This window comes from Phalaenopsis equestris, unplaced genomic scaffold (assembly GCF_001263595.1).
Source record: "Phalaenopsis equestris unplaced genomic scaffold, ASM126359v1 Scaffold000002, whole genome shotgun sequence".
Classification (NCBI taxonomy): Eukaryota; Viridiplantae; Streptophyta; class Magnoliopsida; order Asparagales; family Orchidaceae; genus Phalaenopsis; species Phalaenopsis equestris.
In genome coordinates, this window is record NW_018164444.1 from 43086843 (window position 1) to 43109503 (window position 22661).

At 34.7% G+C, this 22661-nt stretch overlaps 2 protein-coding genes across 3 annotated transcripts in view; both read left to right on the forward strand.

The window, feature by feature from the left end:
- Nucleotides 1-11261, forward strand: part of LOC110032875 — a 28809-nt gene extending 17548 nt beyond the window's left edge. For both annotated transcript variants that reach the window (XM_020736653.1, XM_020736661.1), the window contains 3 exons: nucleotides 2280-2404; nucleotides 9459-9550; nucleotides 10903-11261. In XM_020736653.1, coding sequence (XP_020592312.1) covers nucleotides 2280-2404; nucleotides 9459-9550; nucleotides 10903-11017 — 332 coding nt within the window. In that variant the 3' untranslated portion in view covers nucleotides 11018-11261. The remainder of the gene's footprint in view (nucleotides 1-2279; nucleotides 2405-9458; nucleotides 9551-10902) is intronic.
- A 2749-nt stretch (nucleotides 11262-14010) lies between these two features.
- The window catches only part of LOC110029455 (trafficking protein particle complex II-specific subunit 130 homolog), a 39914-nt gene continuing 31263 nt past the window's right edge, over nucleotides 14011-22661 (forward strand). Inside the window, exons 1-5 of the mRNA XM_020731762.1 lie at nucleotides 14011-14284; nucleotides 19949-20178; nucleotides 20293-20474; nucleotides 20824-21007; nucleotides 21113-21203. Coding sequence (XP_020587421.1) covers nucleotides 14221-14284; nucleotides 19949-20178; nucleotides 20293-20474; nucleotides 20824-21007; nucleotides 21113-21203 — 751 coding nt within the window. The 5' untranslated portion in view covers nucleotides 14011-14220. The remainder of the gene's footprint in view (nucleotides 14285-19948; nucleotides 20179-20292; nucleotides 20475-20823; nucleotides 21008-21112; nucleotides 21204-22661) is intronic.

A 22661-nucleotide genomic window follows, 5' to 3' on the forward strand; every position in this document is an offset into this window, starting at 1 on the left:
GGAGAGGGCTCCAGTTCGATCGCGAACGAAGCAGGGAGCAGTTTTGCGAGCTCGATCGCGAACGAAGCAGGGAGCGAGATTGCGAGCTCGATCGCGAATGAAGGAGGAAGAAATGCCGAATCCGAGAGGCGCAAGAGCAGGGTTCGATCGCGAGGGTAGCGGAGTAATTCAAGAGAAAACGCGACGAGGCAACGCGGACCGCCCACATGATCCCGCGGGCAGCGTCATGCCTAAAATAAAATTCGCGATTTCTAGCACGCAGCATAAACGTGTTCTTCAAACAGTAAAGCGGCGTTTTGAAAACGCCGCCCACTGTTTTAAGCTGCCCCAAACGGGGCCATAGTGTGATAGAAAAGTACTGCTTAGACTGAAAGAGAAATTTTATAAGATGGTGGTGAGACCTGCAATGCTCCATGACGTTGAATGTTGACCTTCAAAAGAGAAGCATAAAACTAAGTTAAGTGTTGCCGAGATGAGAATGCTTAGGTGAATGAGTGGCTTTTCAATTAGAGACAAAATACGAAATGAATATATGTGTGAAAGGGTTGGTGTAGCTCCAGTGGCAGACAAAATTAAAGAGAGTCGTCTTATATGGTTTGTTCACATTAAACGTCGACCATCAGATGATCTGATTAGATGGTGGTGAGACCTATAATGCTCTATGATGCTACATTTTGGCCTTTAAAACAGAAGCATAAAACTAAGTTAAGTGTTGCTGAGATGAGAATGCTTAGGAGAATGATGAGAATGCTTAGGTGAATGAGTGACTTTACACTTAGAGACAAAATGCGAAATGAATATATCCGCGATAAGATTGGTGTAGCTTCAGTGGCAGAAAAAATTAGAGAGAGTCGTCTTATATGGTTTGGTCACATTAAACGTCGATCATCTGATGATCTGATTAGGAGAGTAGATGTTTTAGATTTGAATTATGTTAAGAAAGGCAAATGTAGACCCAGAAAACTTGGGCATATTGTATAAAAAATGATCTTAATTTATTAAAATTAAATGAAAATGTGACACTCAATAGGACGCAATGGAGAAAAAGAATTCATGTAGCTGATCCCACTTAGTGGGATAAAGGTTTGTTGTTGTTGTAGATGAGGCCTTCTTGGCTTTTATCGTCGTACCACTTGTAACAGTGTATTGCTGCATGAACTCTGCACCGACTTCTTGGTTTTTTTAACTTTGGGATTAAGGAATACTTTCATTTTGCACGAATATTGGCATTTTTACCATTTGCCTGTTTCTTACATGCCCACGAATATGTTTCATTGAACGTTTGTCTATACATAGACAAGACGGCCTTGATAGGTTTATTGATTCTTCAACAGAAGGTTACTTTCTTTTCCCTCTTTTCTTTGGAGGGTTCTTCCTTTTAGTCTTGGGTAGGGGTGTAAACGAGCTGAGCTTGAGCAAACTGGGTGTTTGTGTATGTTCGGCTCATTTAATTTTTTTTTTTGCTTGAAAGAACTCATGAATAATATGTTTGTGTTTGGCAAGATTCAAATTCATTTATTCTTTTGTGGCTCATGTTTGGATCAAATTTTGCTTGAAAGATTTTAAAAATAATAAATTTAGCATTTTAGAAATAGAACATAAAAAAGTAATATAAAATTTATTTAATAAATATTAATGATTGAATTATTTAATTAATTTGGGCCAAAATAAGTCAAACACAGTTGAGCAAATTTCTGTTTGTGTTCAACCTATTTATAAATTGAGCTCAAAATCATTGTTCGTATTCAGCTCGCTTAATAAACGAAGTGACACGCGGTACTTAGCGAGTTGAAAACGAGTTTTTCCTGAATGACAAGCTTTTTTGAAACACTAATTCTTCAGATAATTTTCACTCATATTGTAGACTTATCCATTATTGTGCTAGCTTTGATGTTTTTTTTTTAATAAAATCCAATTCAGCAGCATGCATGATGCAACTCTCAAGGAAAAACATCATCATCATAAGATGCTACACATCTGAAATCTTAACCTACATATTCATTTATCATTTGTTGGCATGAGTTTGATGATTGCTTGCATTTTCGCTTCTATTAACATAAATTAGTATTTGCAGTGGCTTATTTATGCACCAGTATTTTGACTTAAGTGCTTACAAATCGAATTGCATCTCTTAAACCTGAAAAAGAAATCTTAGCTGCACTTCATGTAATTGTGTAATATGTTATTAGTTTACCAATTAAATCTCTTTGAATTTTGATAAAAGAAAAAGAAATTTCTTATATTATCAATGGAAATTTTCTGTGGCATCCACCAAGCAGTTGTACAGAAAGTCCTTGAAGCTGAAGAAGTGGTGGTTGTTGATGCTGCCTGTTTAGTTGCGATGACAACTACCATCAATTCCCAAGTCAAATACTCCCATCCTGTCAGAAGAGCCGTGTTTGGGGTATAGTTTTATCTACTTTTTTCTCTTTCGTCGTTGATGATAAATCGAGTAGATCATGAGTGATTTTAGTTTGCTTCTATTATAAACTTGTGGTGGATTTATATATTAGGGCATATACATACATAGCTGCCCAATTCCTATGTATTTATATATCTAAGACCTAAACTTTGATTTTTTTACATTAATACCACCTTTCATATCACATCAAAAATGGCAATGATTTAAATCTTAACTTTTAAAAAGGTGAAATACACTTTTTCATGTTTAGGTAAGGTGTCATATATGTAAAATTTGAAGTTTAGATGTTAGATATCTAATTACATAAGAATTGAGTGGTATATATGCAAATCTTACTTAAAATATTTTTATAGTTTAATAGTTAGAGTGTGTACAACAATGCTCTCCTGGCAATGATGGAATCCTCTTGCACTGATTTGATTTTTTTTCTGGGTGTTTACATTCTTTTCTATATTGACATATTTAACTCCTAAAATTTAATATTTACTTATATATAAAAAATTCCACTAATAATAAGCTTCTATTTTTTACGAAATTAGTTGTCTACTTGTCAATTACGATTTTGATATCATTTACATTGCGTGAGCTAGTCAGTGGGTATGATGGGTTATCTGAGGTGGATTTCTTCAGATGTTTTTTTAATGCTGAAGTTACTTAATTCAATGATTGTGGTTCTGTATCATTATTATTTGGACATAATAATATGGTGCATTGTTTTGTGGAAAGATTTTGAATTTTTGCATTATATAACTTAAACTTACCAAAATTTGAAGCATGTATTAAACAAAGTTGTCTGCATGATTAATTTCTTGTGCTCTTTATCAGTATGGTGCAAATTATGTGCCAGATAAAAAAATAATAATTTTGCAATTGTATTATCTGATATTTTTTCTAAAAATCGGACAAAATATGAGTGACATATATAATATTTAATATATATCAACAACACTGTCAAAAGCTTAATTACAATATCTCATTTGATTTTGTTGAGTGCTACATGAAGCGTGGAATTTGATGAAAGTTTTTGAGAACAACTAAGATGTTGACTTTTGTGTAGCCCTTTCTTTTCTTATAATCATCATCATCATCACTGGTCTTTTTGGCTTCATGATTATTTGGTTGTCCATCATTCCCATTTGGTGCTATATTGTGTTAAATTTATTTTAGACTTTAAATTACTTGTTTTCTCTTGATTATGGGATTCGTAGAAAGAAAACAATTCTTGAATAATTTGCACTATGAATAAAATACGAGAACATAGTTGAATTTCTTACTAAGATATTTATAGAAAAAAAGTAGTTATGAAAGCTTAGAATTACAATTTTTCAATGGATATTTATACACAAAAATATGTAGAAAAAAGTAATAAATAATTACAATAACAAACATAAAAAATGAAAAAAATTTATACCCGCAGATTGTCAATTGGGAAAGAATAGAAAATCAGGAAGGAATTTGTAAGAAATTTATTAGCAAAAACATCACCTGAGAGCTACCTCAGGATACAACAAGGTGGAGGTGTGAGTACCGAACCACCCTTCAGGAAAATAGAAACTCTCTCCAAAAATGGCCTAGTCAAAACAACCTATAGGTCTTTTATGTTTAAGCTAACAACCTTCATAATTACAAGTTTTCCATCCATAGAAATAAACTACAAAAAAACACATGACACATAAAAAGACTAAAATAAATAGAACGCTAGGACAACAAACTCTTCGAGCTCCGTCGTCATTCTCTAGGGGGTTGGCAGGGATTCCTCATAGTAGTTTCTAAATCAGATTCATAATGTGGAGTCAAGTCGACGATGTTGAATGTAGTAGAAATATTATAAACATTAGGGAGATCAATTCGGTAAGGTTTGCCATTAATACGCTTCACAACCCAGAAAGGCCCGTCAGCTTTGGCTTTGAGCTTCCCATGTTTTCCCATAGGAAAACGCTCTTTCCTTAATCGAATCCATACTTTGTCTTCTTTGAAAGTGACCGCCTTGCTACATTTATTTGCTTTTCGCCGATACACTTCATTTTGTCCAATGATATTCTCCCAAACTAATTTATGGAGCTCTTGGATTTGTTGTAGTCGAGCCTCAATATTTGGGTTCACGACCTTGATTGGAATATACAATGTAAAATCTAGTGGAGATGTAGGATTTCTTCCATAAATTATCTCAAAAGGGTTGTGTTTGGAGTTTTGGCTGCGAGATAAGTTATAGACAAACTCCACTTGTGATAGAAGGAGGTCCCATTGTGGAAGATTCTTGCCCACATTAAAATAGAGTAGATTCCCAAAGCTTCTATTAATAACTTCCATTCATCCATCAGTTTGTGGATGAGAAGCTGAACTAGATTAAAGTTTGGTTCTCAATTTGCTCCATAATGTCCTTCCAAAGTGGCTTAAAAACTTAACATCTTTATCAGAAGTGATAATACATGCAATGCATGTAAACAAATCATCTCCTTGAAGTGCAATTTGACAATGTGAGAGGCATCTAATGAGGTCTTGTATGACACAAAGTGGGACATCTTGGAAAATTTATCCATCACCACCATTTTAGAATCCTTTTGTTGTTGAGTGCATGGTATACTAACCACAAAATCTAAGTTAACATTCGTCCTATAACATTCAGGAACGGGCAAGGGAAGGTTTAACTCTAAATTTTGAGTTATTGTCTTGGCTATGCGACAAGTATGACATATTATCACATGGTGGTCCGCATCTTTACACATAGAGGGCCAATAAAATTTTCCTTGTAAAATAGCTAGAGTCTCGTCTCTTCCAAAATTGGCTTTCTAGGCCCCCCATCACGACTTTCCACCAATATAGCTTCTCTAATGGAACACGTAGGAATGCATAAACAATTTTCTTTGAGCAGGAAATCAACCTTGATGTGGAATTTTTTATATTTTCAAATTAGAAATTGCTCTCATGCCACTCAAAAGTCAGGATCTTTGTCATACAATCATCGTGTCAGCTCAAAGCCCACAACCCGTTCTTGCATGACTGACATAATGGATTGTCGGCGGCTTAGAGAATCAACTACTTGATTTGAAAGCCCCGATTTGTGCTTTAGAATAAAATTGATGGCTAAAATTTATTCAACCAATGTGGCATGCCTTTTTTTAAGTTTATTTTCACTATGAAGATACTCAAGGGCTTCGTGTTTTGTATAGAGAACAAATTCGTTAGCTAAAAGTTAATGACTCCAATTTTGTAGAGCTCTTACAATAGAATATAATCCTTTGTCATATTTTGAATATTTCTTTTTAGAGTCGTTGAGTTTTTCGTTGAAAGATGCTACGGGATGACCTTGCTGACCAAGTACTGCTTCAGTATCGATTCCAGATGCATGATACTCCACCTCGAACAAATGATCAAAATCTGGAAGCTTTAAAACTGGAACTGTACATAGGTCATGTTTCAAGTGATTAGAGTTGGGTTGTGCTAGCTCTGTTCAACAAAAATGGGTTATCTTGAGCAATTCGGTCAATGGGACAACAATAGTACTAAAGCGCTTGACGAACCGATGATAGAAAGAGGTCAACCTAAGGAATTGCCTAATCTCAGTGAAGGATGTTGGTGTTAGCCAGTTCGTTCATCCTTACTGTCTAGAGCAAAAATCCTAAGAAATTGATGCAGGAAACTAGGAATTCACCTCTTAACCTTATTGGCAAAAAGATGTTGTGATCGAAGGACCTCAAAAACACCCTATAAATGTTGCAAATGTTAGCCTTGTTAAAGCTATAAATTAAACTATCATCGAAGTAGAACACCACAAACTTTCTCATGAAGGTTAGAAAACTTGATTTGTTGGACGCATGAATGTGCTTGGGGCATTAGAAAGCCCGAACGACATCACCGTCCATTTATATAGCCCATCTCTTAACTTGAACGTTGTTTTTCATTCATCTCCTTGCCAGATACGTATTTGACGACCAGTTTTGAATGTCTATTTTGGGGAAAATGACTACTCCTTTAAACTTATCAAAAAGGTTGTCCAACTGAGTAACAGGAAACCTGAATTTGTTAGTGGTTTTATTTTGCGACCTGACTGTCAATACACATGCGCCATGACCCATCCTTCTTTGAAACCAAAAGAGTTGGACTTACGCACACGCTAGCACTATCATGCACCAAGCCTTAGTTGATCGGCTCATCCACTTGACATTGGAGCTCCACATGTTCCTTTGGAGACATCTTTTATTCAGGATGACCAAACCAGCAACAAAGTCCATGACATATTTTTTCTCTCTCATTAGAGGTAATCCTACGAGAATTTCTGCCAAGAAGGTGCCTTCGAACTGTTGTATCAATCCCTGCTCCCTGGACTTCAGGAGGGGATGCTGGTGGCTATTCAGAACTTTTAGATATGATTAGGAGGTATCACATAACTGTCTCCTTCAAGTATTTCAAAAACTGTGATGGAGTAAAAGTGTTGAGTTCAGTCATTGACCGGATTTCCTCCTTCTTAGGCACCAAGGTTGTTTGAATTTCCTCTTTGATATATGAATAAATGTTTGGATATTCATCATGAATCATATGGTTGTCATATTGCCAAGGTCGATCAAGTAATATCTGAAAAGCGTCCATAGGAATTACGGCACGTAATACCTGCTCCTGAAGTTTCCGACCAATCGAAAATTGCAGCAGACATTGTTGGGTGACTTTAATTTCAGCTCCCTTCTTGAGCCACATGAGTATGCAGGGATAAGGATGTGGCTATGTAGCTAGCCCAAGCTTCTCCATCATAGATGTTGAAACCATGTTTTCACAACTTCCACCATCGATGATAAAGTTACAAATCTTGTCCTGAACCATATACTAGATTCTAAAGATGTTGTGCAATAACCAATCTTTATTGGAAGACTGATCGACACTTAGGAGACACCTTATCACATGTAATTCACTTTTATCCACATGCATGACTAGCTCCCTCGTCAGATTAACCTTCTCTTACAACATCATCTTCTTCTAGTTCAACTTCCTCCACCAAGAAAGCAACATGACAGTTAGGACAATTCTAGGCTATGTGGCCAAACCCATGGCATTTGAAGTAACTTTTATTAGACGAATTTCCTCCCATTTCTGTGGTAGTAGCCCCCCGAGGCTGGTTTAGTGTTGTTCCGATGTTGTTTTCAAATCTTCATCTACTTGGAACCGACCAGGTCAGTGGTAGGACTGCGCATTTGAACATTCCTACCTAATTTCTACTATTTTTCTACCTTTACAACCAAACTAATCACATCTTGTAGTGTCCAAAAAGGTCGGAATTTAACCACATTGGCTATAGATGGTCGTAGAATACCCAAGAAACGTGCAATTGTGTATTCTTCTAGTCTTGCATGTTACATTTCAGCCTAGTTGTTCGAATTTAACAACATATTCTTTCACGAACCATTTTTGTTGATGAAGGTGGTGTGGTCGAATGAACACCTCTTATCGATGGTATTTTGGAAGGAATTTACGTTGTAATTCTTTCTCATTTGCTCAAAGTGTTAATCTTGGATCGACCCTCCTTTTGTCACGTTCTCTTCATGTTCTCCAACCAAAGAGAAGTGTTCTCCTCCATTTAATGGCCACATGCTTAACAATTTGTTATTGGGGAACTTCTTTAAATCTTATAGTTCTCTCTACCACATGTTGCGAACTAATAAATTCATCTGAATCTTGCCGGCCTTCAAAATCTGAAATGTCGACTTTTTCCAAAATTAGCGACCATGTGGTGCCTTTCCCTCCTCCACTCATGCAGGGGCCCTGCCTCATCGCTAAAAGATTCTTGGTGAAAGGGGTTTTCATCTTCTTCATCCTCCACCCCATCCAATCCCGGTTCCACCATCTGATCTTCTAAAGTTCTTTGCTCCGGAACTGCAAGCCGCTCTTGTAGCGTTTCATTTCATGTTGCAAGTCTTTAACAACCAGTTATTGATTGGCTCTTGCAACATTTCTTCATGGCGGCATGTTGCTTTATTGGAATGTTGTAGAGGAAAGGAAGGAAAAGATGAAGGAGCAACACGGCCATGAAGAACAAGAAGACAAAAACTATCTCCTTATGAAACCGGAATACAGTAAGAATGATCAAGAAGAGCAGATTTGTCGATTCCAAGAAACTGAAACCGCAAACCAGAAATCTTAAACAATATAATGGAAAGATGATACCAAAGCCTTTGAAATAGATAAGATAGCGGGGAAGGATGTTGGGCTCTGATACCAAAAGCAATATCAACAATATGTCGATTAGGAAGAAAACAAAATTAAAAAGGAAATCTAAGAAATTTATTGGCAAAAACACCACCGAAGAGCCACCTTAAGATGCAGCAGCAAGGGAGAGGAATGAGTACCAAACCGCCCTTCAGTAAAATAGAAAACTCTCTCCAAAAACAGCCTCACCCAAAACAACCTGCGGGTTTTTTATATTTAAACGAAGACCCTTCCTAATAACAAGTTTGCTATCCATATATATAAAAGTACAGAAAAACACATAACACATAAAAAGACAAATAGAAAAACCACAAGAATACCAGGATAACGAACTCTTTGAGCTCCGAAATCAAAAAATGCCCTCCCCTCTCTGGCCCCCAATCGTACTTCCAAACTATTTTTTCCAAACACACGGTATGTCCTTGCAGCTACTAAGCATGGTGTTATTTGTTTCATCCTAGGCGTGGATTTTGAATATGATGATGAGATCTATGATGGAACATACCTAAAGGGATATTAGGATAATATGGATCAATGTTCCGGCATGAGGAGATTTTCTTGTTGTCTCCATAAATCTTAATCGAGTTCTTAATTTTAGAAGTTAATTGTATTTCTTCTAAATTTATGGTAATAATAATGGACCGAAGACGTGTTAGCAAGGCTAAAATAAAAAAATAAAAAAAAAGTTTTTGGATAAGAAGAAAAAGAAGAACATGACCAAATATAACTACTTTAAGAGGAATATTTTTTTGTTCCTGCCACTCGAATTAATGATTTTCCCAGTTTTGAGCTATCATTTTAATCAAACTATTACATGAGCTGCTCTTCTGTTATAATGCAGGGTGACTACCAGCTAACGGTTTCTCTAACTGGACCAGGCATTGTATTCATTCAGAGTTTGCCTTTTCATAGGCTCTCACAGCGAATAGCCCGGCAAGTTCTTATTATTAAATTTGGGCATTAACATACATACGACACAATTCTTTTGTATTTGCGTATCTAACACCTAAACATTTATATTTACATGCATACCACTCAAATTCTTGACATCATATCAAAAATACCGCCATCAGTATATTTTTAAAAATGAAATATTCTTTTTCATGCATAAATTTATGATACCAGAATACCAAGATGTTATAAGTATAAACATGAAACTTTTGTTGATTGATACATAAATACATAAGATTTGTGTGGTATGCATGTAAAGTTTAGATAACTTTACGCTTAAAATAGATGCTTCTTGATTCTTTTTTAATGAACTGATGTGACAATAGCGGCTTATTTTTTGAGAAAAAAAAGTCTCAGCAGATCAAGTTTTATATGTAGGTTTCAAAACTATTTATTTACTTTGAGATGAGTGCAATATGAATTTTAATTAATTCTCCATCTATTGCACTTTTCTCAAAATAAATCAAATAATTTTGAGATCCATCCTAAGTAAAATTTGATTAAGGCATCCAAACCCATCAAATTTTTTATTAGGCCTTATATGTTCTCCACTTAAAGTGTATCTCTCTTGATTCCTTTGTATTGTGCTAATGTGAAGATATATGGCCTACTTTTGGTATATTTTGATCAATTTTTTGGATATGACATTTCAAAGTCCTTAAATTTATTTTAAAATAAGTGCAATGTAAATTTTTTTTATAGATCATACCACTCCATTCCTATGTATTTACATATCTAACACGTACTCTTCAATTTTTACGCATGCATGCCACCTTATGCATGAAAAGGTGGATTTCACTTTCTAAAAATCTATATAGTGGTATTTTTTGTGATATGAAAATTTTGGTTGGTATAAATGTAGAAAGTAAAGTTTAAGTGTTAGATAGGTAAATAGATAGGAATTAGATGTTATGTATACACATGCCCCAGATTTTTTAGGTCCACTCACCTAAATTTGCATGAAGATGTCTGAACCCAAACTTTATCCTTTTTTGGGCCTCGTATATGGGTATTTACATGCTTACCACACAATATTTATATATTTACATATCTCACACCTAACTTTCATATTTACTCATATAACACTCAAATCTTTTATGTCACATAAAAGATAGCAATATTACCACTTTTCAAGTGAAATACACGTTTTCATGCATAGATTCGAAACACCAAAGCGCTATGTATGTAAATACGAAAGTTCAGGTGCGAGATATGTAAATACATAAGAATTGTCTGCTCAGCATATAAAATTTACCTTATTATTTTTGTAATTGTTTGAGTAACATTTATCTATTATGATAGTATTGTGAATCATTTATGTTTTGTTGGCACAGAGCTGTGACACCTCCAGGAATGAGAGAGAATCCAAAGTTCTTCATTCAGATAGCCATCTTCTTCTTTCTTGCCTATGTTATGATTGTATCATCCCTAATCTTAACAGACGTTTAGAGCTCATATAGTGTTTTTTTTTCTTCTTTATTCCAGTTTTTTCTTACATTCATTGCAGTCCCAATCCACAGTACATAGAATGTTCCCTACTCCTGTAGGGAACAGAGAGTTTCTCTTATAATACACCCAAAGGAAAAATAGAAAGATACTGTAGGAATTGGCTTTTGTATTTTTGGTGGCAGACTTTGGAATTCTTGTTTTTTTCAGGGTTTGATTAGTAATTTAAATGCATTCAATGACTGTAGCAGCGTTAATTTTCTCTTTTTCCTTTTTTTGGGCAGATTTGTTTTGGCCATTTACAAGATACCACTGGATTCCTGTGTATTTACGTATTTAACATCTAAACTTTTATTTTATGCGGCGCAAATCTTTTGTCACATAAAAAAATATCACTTTTTTTAACATTTTTTAAAAGTGAAATACATCATGCATAGAAAATGCGGTATATATATAAAATTGAAATTCAGTTGTTAGATATGTAAATATAGGAATTGAGTGGTATGGCATGTGTGTAAGTCATTCTTCTTTTTTTAGCTCCTGTGACGAACAAAATTAGAGAAAGTCGTCTTAGATGGTTTGGTCGCATTAAACGTTGACCATCTGATGATCCGATTAGGAGAGTAGATGTTTTAGATTTGACTTGTGTTAAGAAAGGCAGAGGTAGACCTAGGAAGACTTGGGCTTATTGTATTAAAAGTGATCTTAACTTACTGGAACTAAATGAAAATATGACACTAAATAGGACGCAACGTAGAAAAAGGATTCATGTAGCCGACCTCACATAGTGAAACCTATCTTTTGTTTTTCGTGCTATCTACTTGTAAAACATTGTCACTTTGCTTTGATTTATCTTGGCAATCGTAATTATTAATAAATAATATTATTTTGAAAATTATTTTGAATGCTATATATTAAGGGAACAATAGCTTTGTCCTCATAAATAAAGTTCATTAAAAATGTCAAGCACCTTTGTCCTCATACATCTTTCACTTTTTATTACTATTTTTAATGATTCCGATGCAAAGCAGCTGCTATGTATTAATATTATTAAGAAAAATTAACAAAGCAGTGTCTTGTTGGCACTATGTTGAAGGTAATCAATAAGTCATCATATCCTGTTGAATGGCAATGGCAACCACATTTCAAAATATGATCCAAATAAATAAACCAACTTGTCTTCTATTCCTTAGAATCTCAAGATATACTAGACTACCATTTGGGGGTGGCGGTGCAATGTATGTGGTACTGCACCGCACCGCAGTTTTGTCTATTTGGGCAAACTGCGTTTTGACGGCTTCTTCAAAAAGTTGCCGCTGAAATCTGTATGTTCCCACCGATTATGACTAGGTGCAATGACGACTTTCTAGCTGAAGTTTGACTTAAAAAAAAAAAAACAAATATTTTAATAGCCACCGAAATTTTTTGAATATCAAATTATTTTTTAATATCACAGTTGTTTTTTTAACAAATTGTAGCTACCACAAACACAACCTAAATCTTAATTTTGACTACATTTAGAGGAACAATGATGAAATTGTTGATCAATTATGGAATTAATGCTTCCTTCACTAATATCTTATTAGGAAGATGGAATGGAAACATGTACCCTCATTAGAAAACTCTTAAGAAAGCAAAAATGTAAAGCATAATTAAAAGTTACATAATCGTTACACAACATTTATTTTTTACTAAATCTAATAATGGGATTATCAAAAGTTTTTCTTGTTAGTTAAAGTACTATGATAATGAACAAATAACATCAACATATAATAATTCCCTTAAATGATTAAAATGAAGTAATTTGATGAGATGAATTCGATAGATTGAAATCACCCCTTTAAATTGACATTTTCTTAACAACATTTTAATTTGCTATACTAAAGGCTGATCAAATCTATCATTCATTTGCGTAGATAAGAAGAATCCAACTTCTCATTTCTATCTCAACAACCCACTTTGATTCATGCCTAGTTCATTTCCTTATATATTACCTTTTGAAGCCATTATGATCTTTACATGCCAAGAAATCACATAAAATTTAGATTTATGTCTGATCTCCACACTTTAACAAAATTATTGCACTTTTGTCTATGCCATGCTTGTGGATTGAAAATGCCAATAAAGTCCCAACAATTGTAGTTGGTCATCTAAGATCACAACCAAGCCCCAGAGTTCGTCGCTGGCCATCAAAGATCACTATGAACTACCTGAGGTCATCACCGACCACAAGTCGTTGCCAACCACCACCAACAAAAGTTTTGACCACAAACAATTATTACACTTAACTGTGGCCCGTTATAGCCCACAACTACCAACTTCTATGCCCAACTATTAATTTTCGAGCTATCAAATACAATTTCATAGTCCAATTATAGCTTTTATTATAAAACTACAATAATCATTTTTTATAATCACAGCTTTCTTTATCCATATAAATAGTAGACACATTCCTCTTGATTATATAATGTATTATTTAAACTGAGTCAGGCTCCACAATTTCTCCTATTTTCAGGGTTCTTTCACATAAAAATTCTTGTGTCAGCTCTCATTATTATTTTTTAAATATGTGTGCTGGAACTTCGTGCAATACTAAGATATTAAATTATCACTTTAGTAATTTACTATTGTGAACCTTCTAGCAAAAAATAATAATAAAATTATGTCTAAGAATATAAAACAAGCTATTCCCTAGAGGAAACTTAATAAGCATAAGAATATTGAGATTGGGGAAGGCATTTGAAAATAATCTTTTTGTATCAAATTCATAGAAATCTTTTGTGAATGAGTTTACATATATATATATATATATATATATATATATATATGTTATAATTTGAGAATAATATGAAATTTAAATAATTAATCAGTTTTTGTATTTATTTTAAAATGAATTTTGTTTGATCATAATAGTGTTGCATTATTAATTTTTTTATTTTTTTAAATAATAGTAGTATATAAGACCAAAGTCGGACAAGTTTCTCAGTCGGACTCGGAGCAGAAAAGATACCCGCGGTCTCTGTGTCCTGTCGCAGATCCAGCTGAGTCTGGTAGGTAGATCAAACCCCCAACTGCTTCTCTCGAGCGGAAGACCCTGAGAGAAACTTCCCCTCCCGCCTTCGAAGTCTGAAACCTTCGCTTCCTTATGCCCTGCCATGGCCGCGGCCTCCGGCCCTATATCCCACATGTGACGTCTCCGATCCGCCATGGCGAATTACTTGGCTCAGTTCCAGACCATTAAGAGCTCCTGCGACCGCTTAATCATTGCGGGTAAAACCTAACCTGTTCCCTTGCTTTATGCTAAGCCCTAGCGTAATGCTTTCCGCTTTCCGTTTTCCCATGCATCTTTTAGATCTTCTTATTGGTCGTGTGATTGTCTATGCGTTTGGTAGGAATTCAGGTTATTTTTATAGAGGGCAGATTTCTTTGGTGCTAGGTTCGACATAAGTTATTCTGAGCTTGTTATTGATTGAAATTGGAGGAAGGGGTCCTGAAATCAAACTCTTTTGAAATTTGTTGAAATTTCTGATGGATTATTGCGATGAAGCCGTGGAGTATCTGGAAAAGGTTCTTGATAAGTTTGATGAGATATTGAAGTGCATATATCTTAATTTATTATCAAATGGAGGACAGTTGACAAATAAGAAATAGGGATTTCATTGAGGGGGCTTGAGTGTTAACATTTTGAACAATGAGTCGAATAATGTTATGGGTTAGTCCCGCAGACAATTGTGCAAGTGAATTGTCTTTTCTGTTACCAAAAAATCTATTTTATACTGGATTCTTAATGAACTAAATGAGAAAAATTTTCACTCGCTAGCTGCTGTAGAGGAAAAAGGGATTGAATTTGAACTACTTGGAGTAGGTTGTCCACAAGGTTGAAAAGCTTTTGGATTGCATTTTTTCTGATGGCCTCATGTCCCTATGCCTGAAGAGCTTTAAATCAACTGATTATGAGGGGAGAGTGATTTCATTCGAGATATATCTACACTCAATAGGTTGAATATTATTGCATAAGTGATTCGATGGATAATTGCTATATATAAGTGGAAAGTACAAGGAAAAATAATGCAAATGCAAATATATTCTTAGCAAATACTGCCCTCTCAAATAATTCGGTTAGGCTATTGGCCATGAGGAAATATGGTTGTCATTCACGAACATATGTATGTTTTTAAGACAAATGCTCAAATATTATTAACAATAGGTGAGGCAAATAATAGTGGAAGCGAAGTGAATTTTATTTTAATTTTTAATTTCTTTGGCAGGCAATTTTCCACCCACAAAAATGCATGTTCTAGTAGTAGAGAGGATATGATATGAATGTTGACAATCTATAGGAGGTTTTTTTTTAGGCTCTTGGATGTATTTAACATGTTGCGATGATACCCCCACATTAGAAGGGCTCGAAGGCATCTAATTGTTGAGGTAAAAGGATTTTATTAAGGATATATGAATATTCTCATTTGGTTGAATATTATTGATGAGGTGGTAATACTTGTAAATTTAAAACCTGAAATAAATTTAATTATCAAAATCAATTTCACAACATAATTTTCATGGTTGAGGTGGATAGTTGCATGCATGTTAACAAGTATTGTGTTATAAACTAGCTTAGAGGGTTGAAGCTTTTGATTGTTCAATCAATAGGAAGGGTAGTTCTATTTTTGTTTTATTTGAAAACAATTTTTTTTGTGTTCTGCCATGGATTGAGTAATTACAATCTCACCATAACCACAAATAAATTAAACATGAAGGTATATTTATGAGATACTAATGCTCATTATTCCATTAATTTATATGCAAAATACTTGAAATGAGCAATCTCATTACAATTTTACTTGTGTATGATTCCATTATTGTAACAACCTATTTAATCCATCCTTTGTTACTATTGTATTGATATAACAACACAACAACAATAAAGCCTTTGTCCCACTTAGCGGGGACAATTGTATTGACGATATAATTTTATCAAACTATTTGATATAGAATCATCGTGCGCTCATATAAAATTAAGAACACTATGATTTATATTGAAGATAAGTTATCAAGAGGGTGCATATATTAAATGGATTTTTTTCTGAACTCATTTGGCTCCTTTAATTTTGTTAAAATAAAATTTTAAGCTCTTTTTTAATGAGTTTGACACACTTTTTCTTTTGTTACCTAGTCTCAGTAAAAGAGCTCTCTCATTGGATTCTTAGTAGACTTTCTTAGTGACTAGGTGGATATTAAGGGTTTGTTTGGGGCAGCTGCAACTTGTTGAATAATCTGCTGATCAACAACTTATCCGGAGAAACTGGATGATTGTTTGGTTTGTGCTGTTTGAAAATAGCTGATTTGGAGATTGTTCTTGATAAATGACCATTCTGCCTCTGTGCAGTGAAGGTGTTTGCAACAGAACTGTCATAGCAATATATTTGAATAATGATCAGTTCAGATTGGTTTTACCAGATTTAAATTTGATGGAATAGGGTTTAAATATTATTAAATTTTAATTATAACAAGGTGAGTCCAATATTGACTTTCATGAATCAAGTCAACTCTTTTTTTGAACCATCTTTCAAACTTTTGTATTTCTATGAATTTTTTTTCACAATCACCACTTATTAAGGAATCATGTTAAATACATTCCAATAACATGATTGTATGTAATCAAGTGATACAAGTGCTACACGAGCATCAGAATGGGCACCCAAATACAAACAATGCGAATTGGTTGGATTTGCCTGCTTACATGTATATCTTCTCAGTGATGAATATAGAAAATATGAAACCATTCAAGCCTTCAATGCTGGACGACGAGATGTTATATCGAATTGATAGATCCAACAGTGGCGTACACTAATATTCTGTTCATAAAAATGGTATAATTAAATCTTTAGTCTGGAAAAAGTCATCCAATTTAGATGTTATGCTGTTGAATTTCTAATAGACTAGTAACCCGAACAATCGCTCCAAATCAGCCTTCTATCTCAGTACATAAAACTTAAATCCTACAAGTCTTGTAGGATAAGATGTTGTCCAACCAATGTACTTACCAAATTGTTCATCTACTACATCACTTTCAGACATTACATTCTTTCAACCACTTATTGGCAACAAGTAAAACAAATTCCAATCAACTAAGCAACGATTAACACAAAAATATTGCAAGAGTATTTTCCATAAAAATTGAACCAGTTTCTAAACACCGGATGCAAGGGAAGAAAAAAACCTAGAAACAAGTTCAACAAATAACTTTCCAGTAAAAACAGAAGAAGGTAAGAAAAAGAATGCGACCTGAACATGGCGGCTGTCGAGCTTCTTGATTCTGTAGCCGAGCTGCATTGCACCAAAAGATTTGATATCGGTGAAGACTCCTTTGCACTGAAAAACTCGCTTCCCCAATCGAGCGACTAGATTCATAATTGCTTCCTTCTTCACCAACGGCCTAGCAAGCCACATGCAATTGTATAACTGCATTTTTTATATCTCATTCTCTTCTTTTCCTTGCAGTACTCCAACATTGCCGTGTTGCTATCCCCGCTTGCGCTCCTCCAACGGTTCGAGGAAAACACATAGTGGGGAGAAATAGACGGAGAAATTAAGCCAATTGATCATTCGCCTGCTTTGCCGTGTTCTACGAATGAAGGAGCCAATCGAGGGAGAAGACAAACAGAAGGGCACTGGAGGAAAAGCGAGATCGAAAACACATTTTGATCTGCGGGGTCGATCCCGTGGCCGCGTCTTTTAAACGGAGCTTAGCTCCGTTTTCAGAAAAGCATCCCGAACACAAAAAACAAACACCCAAGCGGCGTTTTGAAAATGCTTAATGCACCAAATAAGCTGCCTCAAACGAACCTCAAATCAAGCACTGAACCTAAAGCTAAAGAAACTAATTTTCATTGGTTCAAAATGAACTCAAGGTGATCCCTAACTCACTTAGAATAAAGTTAGTTTGACCACAACTAGGTCATAAAAATCAAGAAAAATCAAATTATATCATAGGACTCAATTCACTAGTGGTCACTCCGATTTAAAGTCTAGCTCAAAATTATATTTCACAAGTCACATCATATTCATCATCATATTTGATGGGGCATGTGATGAGCACAACATTGATTATCTACTTTATTTTATGTGAATTTCCACACACAAAATATCATTTGCATGAAATATTTGAAAAGAAATTTCTTCGGAATTTTATTTTGCAAAACGGATTGAACGAGCACATTTAGATCGCTGAGATGGTTCAAATGAGTGTATTTGAATCTAATCGAACCTTGTTTCACATGCATAAAAAAATCTAAAAAGATTATATTTTATTATATATGTATACCATGCAATATTATATTACTGAATTTAAAATCCCCATTCATATGGACAATAATAGGATGCATCTATTTGTTTATTATAAAATAAATATTCAACATTTTTAAATGAAGAAACAGTCAAATAATGTTGTTCTAGGTTGAACTGTATAAGGGCAGAGCTCTTCTCCCCATTTACTTTTTTTTTGGGGGTTTAAAGCATCAATTTGTGTGAAATTGTTGAGTAAAGACTTAAAAACATGTTAATTGGGTTATGTTGGGTTGAGCACTCTAATTTTGCAAGGGTACATATATTGACTTTTAATCCCTTTTGTGTGAAATTGAAGCTGATTTTTTATATAAAATGCTATTTTATATGGAAAATATCATAGTGTATTACAACTTCTATATATGATAATTTTGCTTTTTACGAGCAAAAAATCATTGATTTCTTAGTAGTATTTTAACTCTAAGCATAATTTTGTTTACTTTTTCTTTAGACTTTTTTGCCTTTACATGACGAGCACAAAATGGGAATCCTTGTGTTGATATGTCTATCTTTTTTCTCTCTTCTATCAAAATACTATTAATTCTATTTGCTTCGAATCCAAGTTTTATTACAACTTCTTGGATATGTTATACTTCTCAAATCTTCTCATATTTGCTCCCCAAATACGAGGGAGGGACAAATGCTATTTAAGCTAACGACTTCATGCCTATAAAGCATGTCATTCATAGAGTTTGCACTTTTAGTAGATTTTCCGATGCCCAAAAGAATCTCCTTAAATCTATTGCATTTTCTATTGTGCATATTATATACATAAGGTAGACTTTTACTCTTTAGAAGGATTGTAGCTGCATTTTCTATTGTGCATATTATATACATAAGGTAAACTTTTACCCTTTAGAAGGATTGTAGCTCTTATCCTCCTACATTATAGACCATTCTTCCACATATTTGAATGATTTAGATTTAAAGTAGATATAAAATACTAATGGGGTTTTAATATAACAACCACCCAAAACATTGAATATAATATTTTAACCTCCCAAACTTAAACATAACATTTTAATCACTTTTTCCATCACAACTACTCTCCACTACTCACTAGTGAAGACTTTAAGTGAAAGTTTTCGGTTTTTAAAATGTTATATTTAAAGTTTGGGTGGTTAATATGTTATATTCAATATTTTGTTGTTGATATGTAAAAATCCCGTTAATGAAATATGAAATTGGGAATTGAAAAAGGAGGATTATCTATCTTAAACCTCAACCATCAAAGATGTAGATGGATAATGTATGTTAATGTAAGATCTATTAATTTAAAAGTTTCTATTCTTCTTAAATATAGTTCTCTAAATATTATATGTTTCATTGAGAGCTTGTTGTCCAATTAAATAATTAAATTGTCGTTCATTTTTTTATCTTTGACTGTTATCATCTAATAGGAGGTTCAAGATAGTTGGCTGTGTGATATTGAATTTAAAAATTTGTCCAACTTTTGTTTCACTTTCTCCTTTAAATCCTATTCCAATCCCCCTCCTTCTCTTTATCCATGAACGACCATTCTTGCATGCTGGCAATGATGAGAATGGCATTGCTATGCTGATTTTTTACTTTCTTGTGTTCATTCTTTAGTGGAAGATGTGAGTGATCTCTGGCCGAGTGTTAAGGAGGGATTTGAAGAACGCTTGCCTCTAAAGAAGGCTCTTCTTAGTAACAAAACTCGAAATATTGTCAATGTGGAGAATCTACATGCAGAGTTTATATTGACAACTGATTCAAGGCTACGCAGCCGTTTTTCACAGGAACTGTCTGTTTTCTGGTTCCGAGAACCATATGCAACTGTTGTTCTTGTTACTTGTGAGGTACATCATAAATCTATCTTGTAATTTCACAAAATTTGCATATTTTCCCTTATAGAAAAAATGCCCTGTTGAAATGGATTTTCTGTTGATAAATTTGCTTCTTGTTGTCCCCAGGATCTTGATGAGTTCAAGACAATTTTAAAGCCACGGCTAAAACTAATCGTCCAAAATGATGAGCGGGAGTGGTTTATTGTATTTGTGTCAAGAGCTCATCCCAACAATGATCAAGCAACTAAGATGGCTAAAAAAATATATGCTAGACTTCAGGCTGATTTCAGTTCAAAAAAGAGGGAGAGGTATAACACATATTACTTTATTTCACCGGGGAGAATAAAATTATTCATTTTTGCAATTTGCGGAGGAAGCACTTCCATTTGAAATGAATATTTTTCCAATCATATATTTTTTTTTCAGTTCTGTTTTCATATCAAAATCAGTATGCAATGCACACAAACTGGTCTTCTTAATGTCGACAACATAATGCAGAACAAAAATTTACTAGCCCAACTCATGAGTTAATTTTCTCTCTATTCTTTCATGCTGATTTTTTATAGAGCATGCAACTAGCATGGATTGGTTCATTTCCAGATGGTTATTGGTCTGTTGTCGAATTCAATTTTGAGATTTGGACTATTTCACACCCAGGTGCTGTAAACTGGATTTGCAAGGACCTGATCCAAATTTTTGGGAAGATTTGGATTCTAAAATAGTTGAATCTATTCGAAATTCATTAGATCGACGTGTTCAATTTTATGAGGAGGAAATTCGCAAGCTCACTGAACAACGTTTCATGCCCGTTTGGAGTTTCTGTAACTTCTTTATTTTAAAGGTGCCGTGTCCTTGATTTTTTTTTACTTAGGCTAAAATATTTGCCTTTTATATATTGTATCATTTGGAACTTCTGTTTTTAAGTTGGATGCTACATAATTTGTAGGAAAGCCTGGCCTTCATGTTTGAGATGGCCCACCTTCTTGAGGATGCCTTGTGTGAATATGATGAACTAGAACTTTGCTATTTAGAAACAGGTTCCAATCCTTTCTACTTCAATGATTTGGCATTTATCCACTCAATATTTGCAATATTAAGCTTGATATTGTATTCTGTAATCATTTGGGAGTTTGTTTGGATAATGGGATTGGCTATATGTCAGTGACATATTCAGCTGTTTCTCTTTGCAATTTTCTTCAATTTCTTGATTTCCTTATTTCAATGGCATTGTCCTCTGATCTAAATGTTATTCATCTGGCAAGTTGACTTGAGCATCATGACAGTAGGCATTATGTGATTATTGTTATTGATAGTTGCTAGATATAATTTAAAAGTTTGTGTTTTAAAGATTGGCATGCCTATTGCATATATCGAAAGCTAGACTGCAATATGGATAGTAAACTCGAAAGTTTCCCTAACGGTGTCCATATTCACTTGTTTTTCTTACTTTGTAATATTCGAATGGCATCATGCAAGTTGGAAAGCACATGCTGGTATCCAAGAATCCCCAACAAATTTGAAGGAAGGGATTCACGAAGCTATGTTCGTAGTTATTGCTTTTCCTGTGGTGAGAATGAAACCTTTTGTTTGTCTTAAGGTGTAAGCAGGTAGTTATACACTTCACTGTGGATAATTGAGAATCACTATTTGGTTCTGTAAGCATTCTACTTTACATGTAAAATATTGCTTGTTTCCCTTGAATTAGCTTTTTTTATATGACGACTCTTACAAAAGAGCCCATTATTTTTAACAGCCGGAGCTTCTTTTATTTTAAATTATCACCATGATCTTTTTGTTGACACATTTAAGGTTAAGTGCTACCAGCATGCGCTTTTAACTCTTGTCCATTTCATTAATGAATCTTCTAATTAAACAGTTTACTGTATGATACCGGAACTAATTCAAAACCAGCATAAACGGAAAACAATTTCATTAATCAACTGATTTAGGGTTACAGAACACGACTCAAAACTGAATTAAGATGCAACAACAACAATTCCTGGCTTTAGTCGGAAGAGAAGACTCACGGGCTTCGGCGAGGTGGTTGAGGAGTAGTTGTGGTAGGTTGAAGATGGAGTAGATGGGGGAAGGTGAGGGTGAAGGTCACCTGTGGCTGGGTATTGGGGGAAAGGGATAGAAGGCTGATGATGGGGTTTGGGAGAGGATGTGCAGCAGGTAGGACTGCAGGGAAAGGTTGGTAGGGTGCTGGTTGGAGGCGTGGAGGAGTGGATAGCAATGGCTGCTGCAAGGGAAGGGATGACAAGGTGCTGGGTGGTAGACTGGAGGGCTGTACAGTGAAGCTGCAGTAGTAAAAGGGGGTAGCAGGACAGCTGGCAGGAGATGGGATGGCCGATGGCTAAGGGAGGTGAAGGAGAAGTGATAGGGAGGAAGATAGGATACAACACCACCTCGGAGCGGGATACAACCGAAGCACCACCCATCGTCGAATACAGACATAGTAAAGGAAGTGGAGACTCCACACATAATTTGAAACA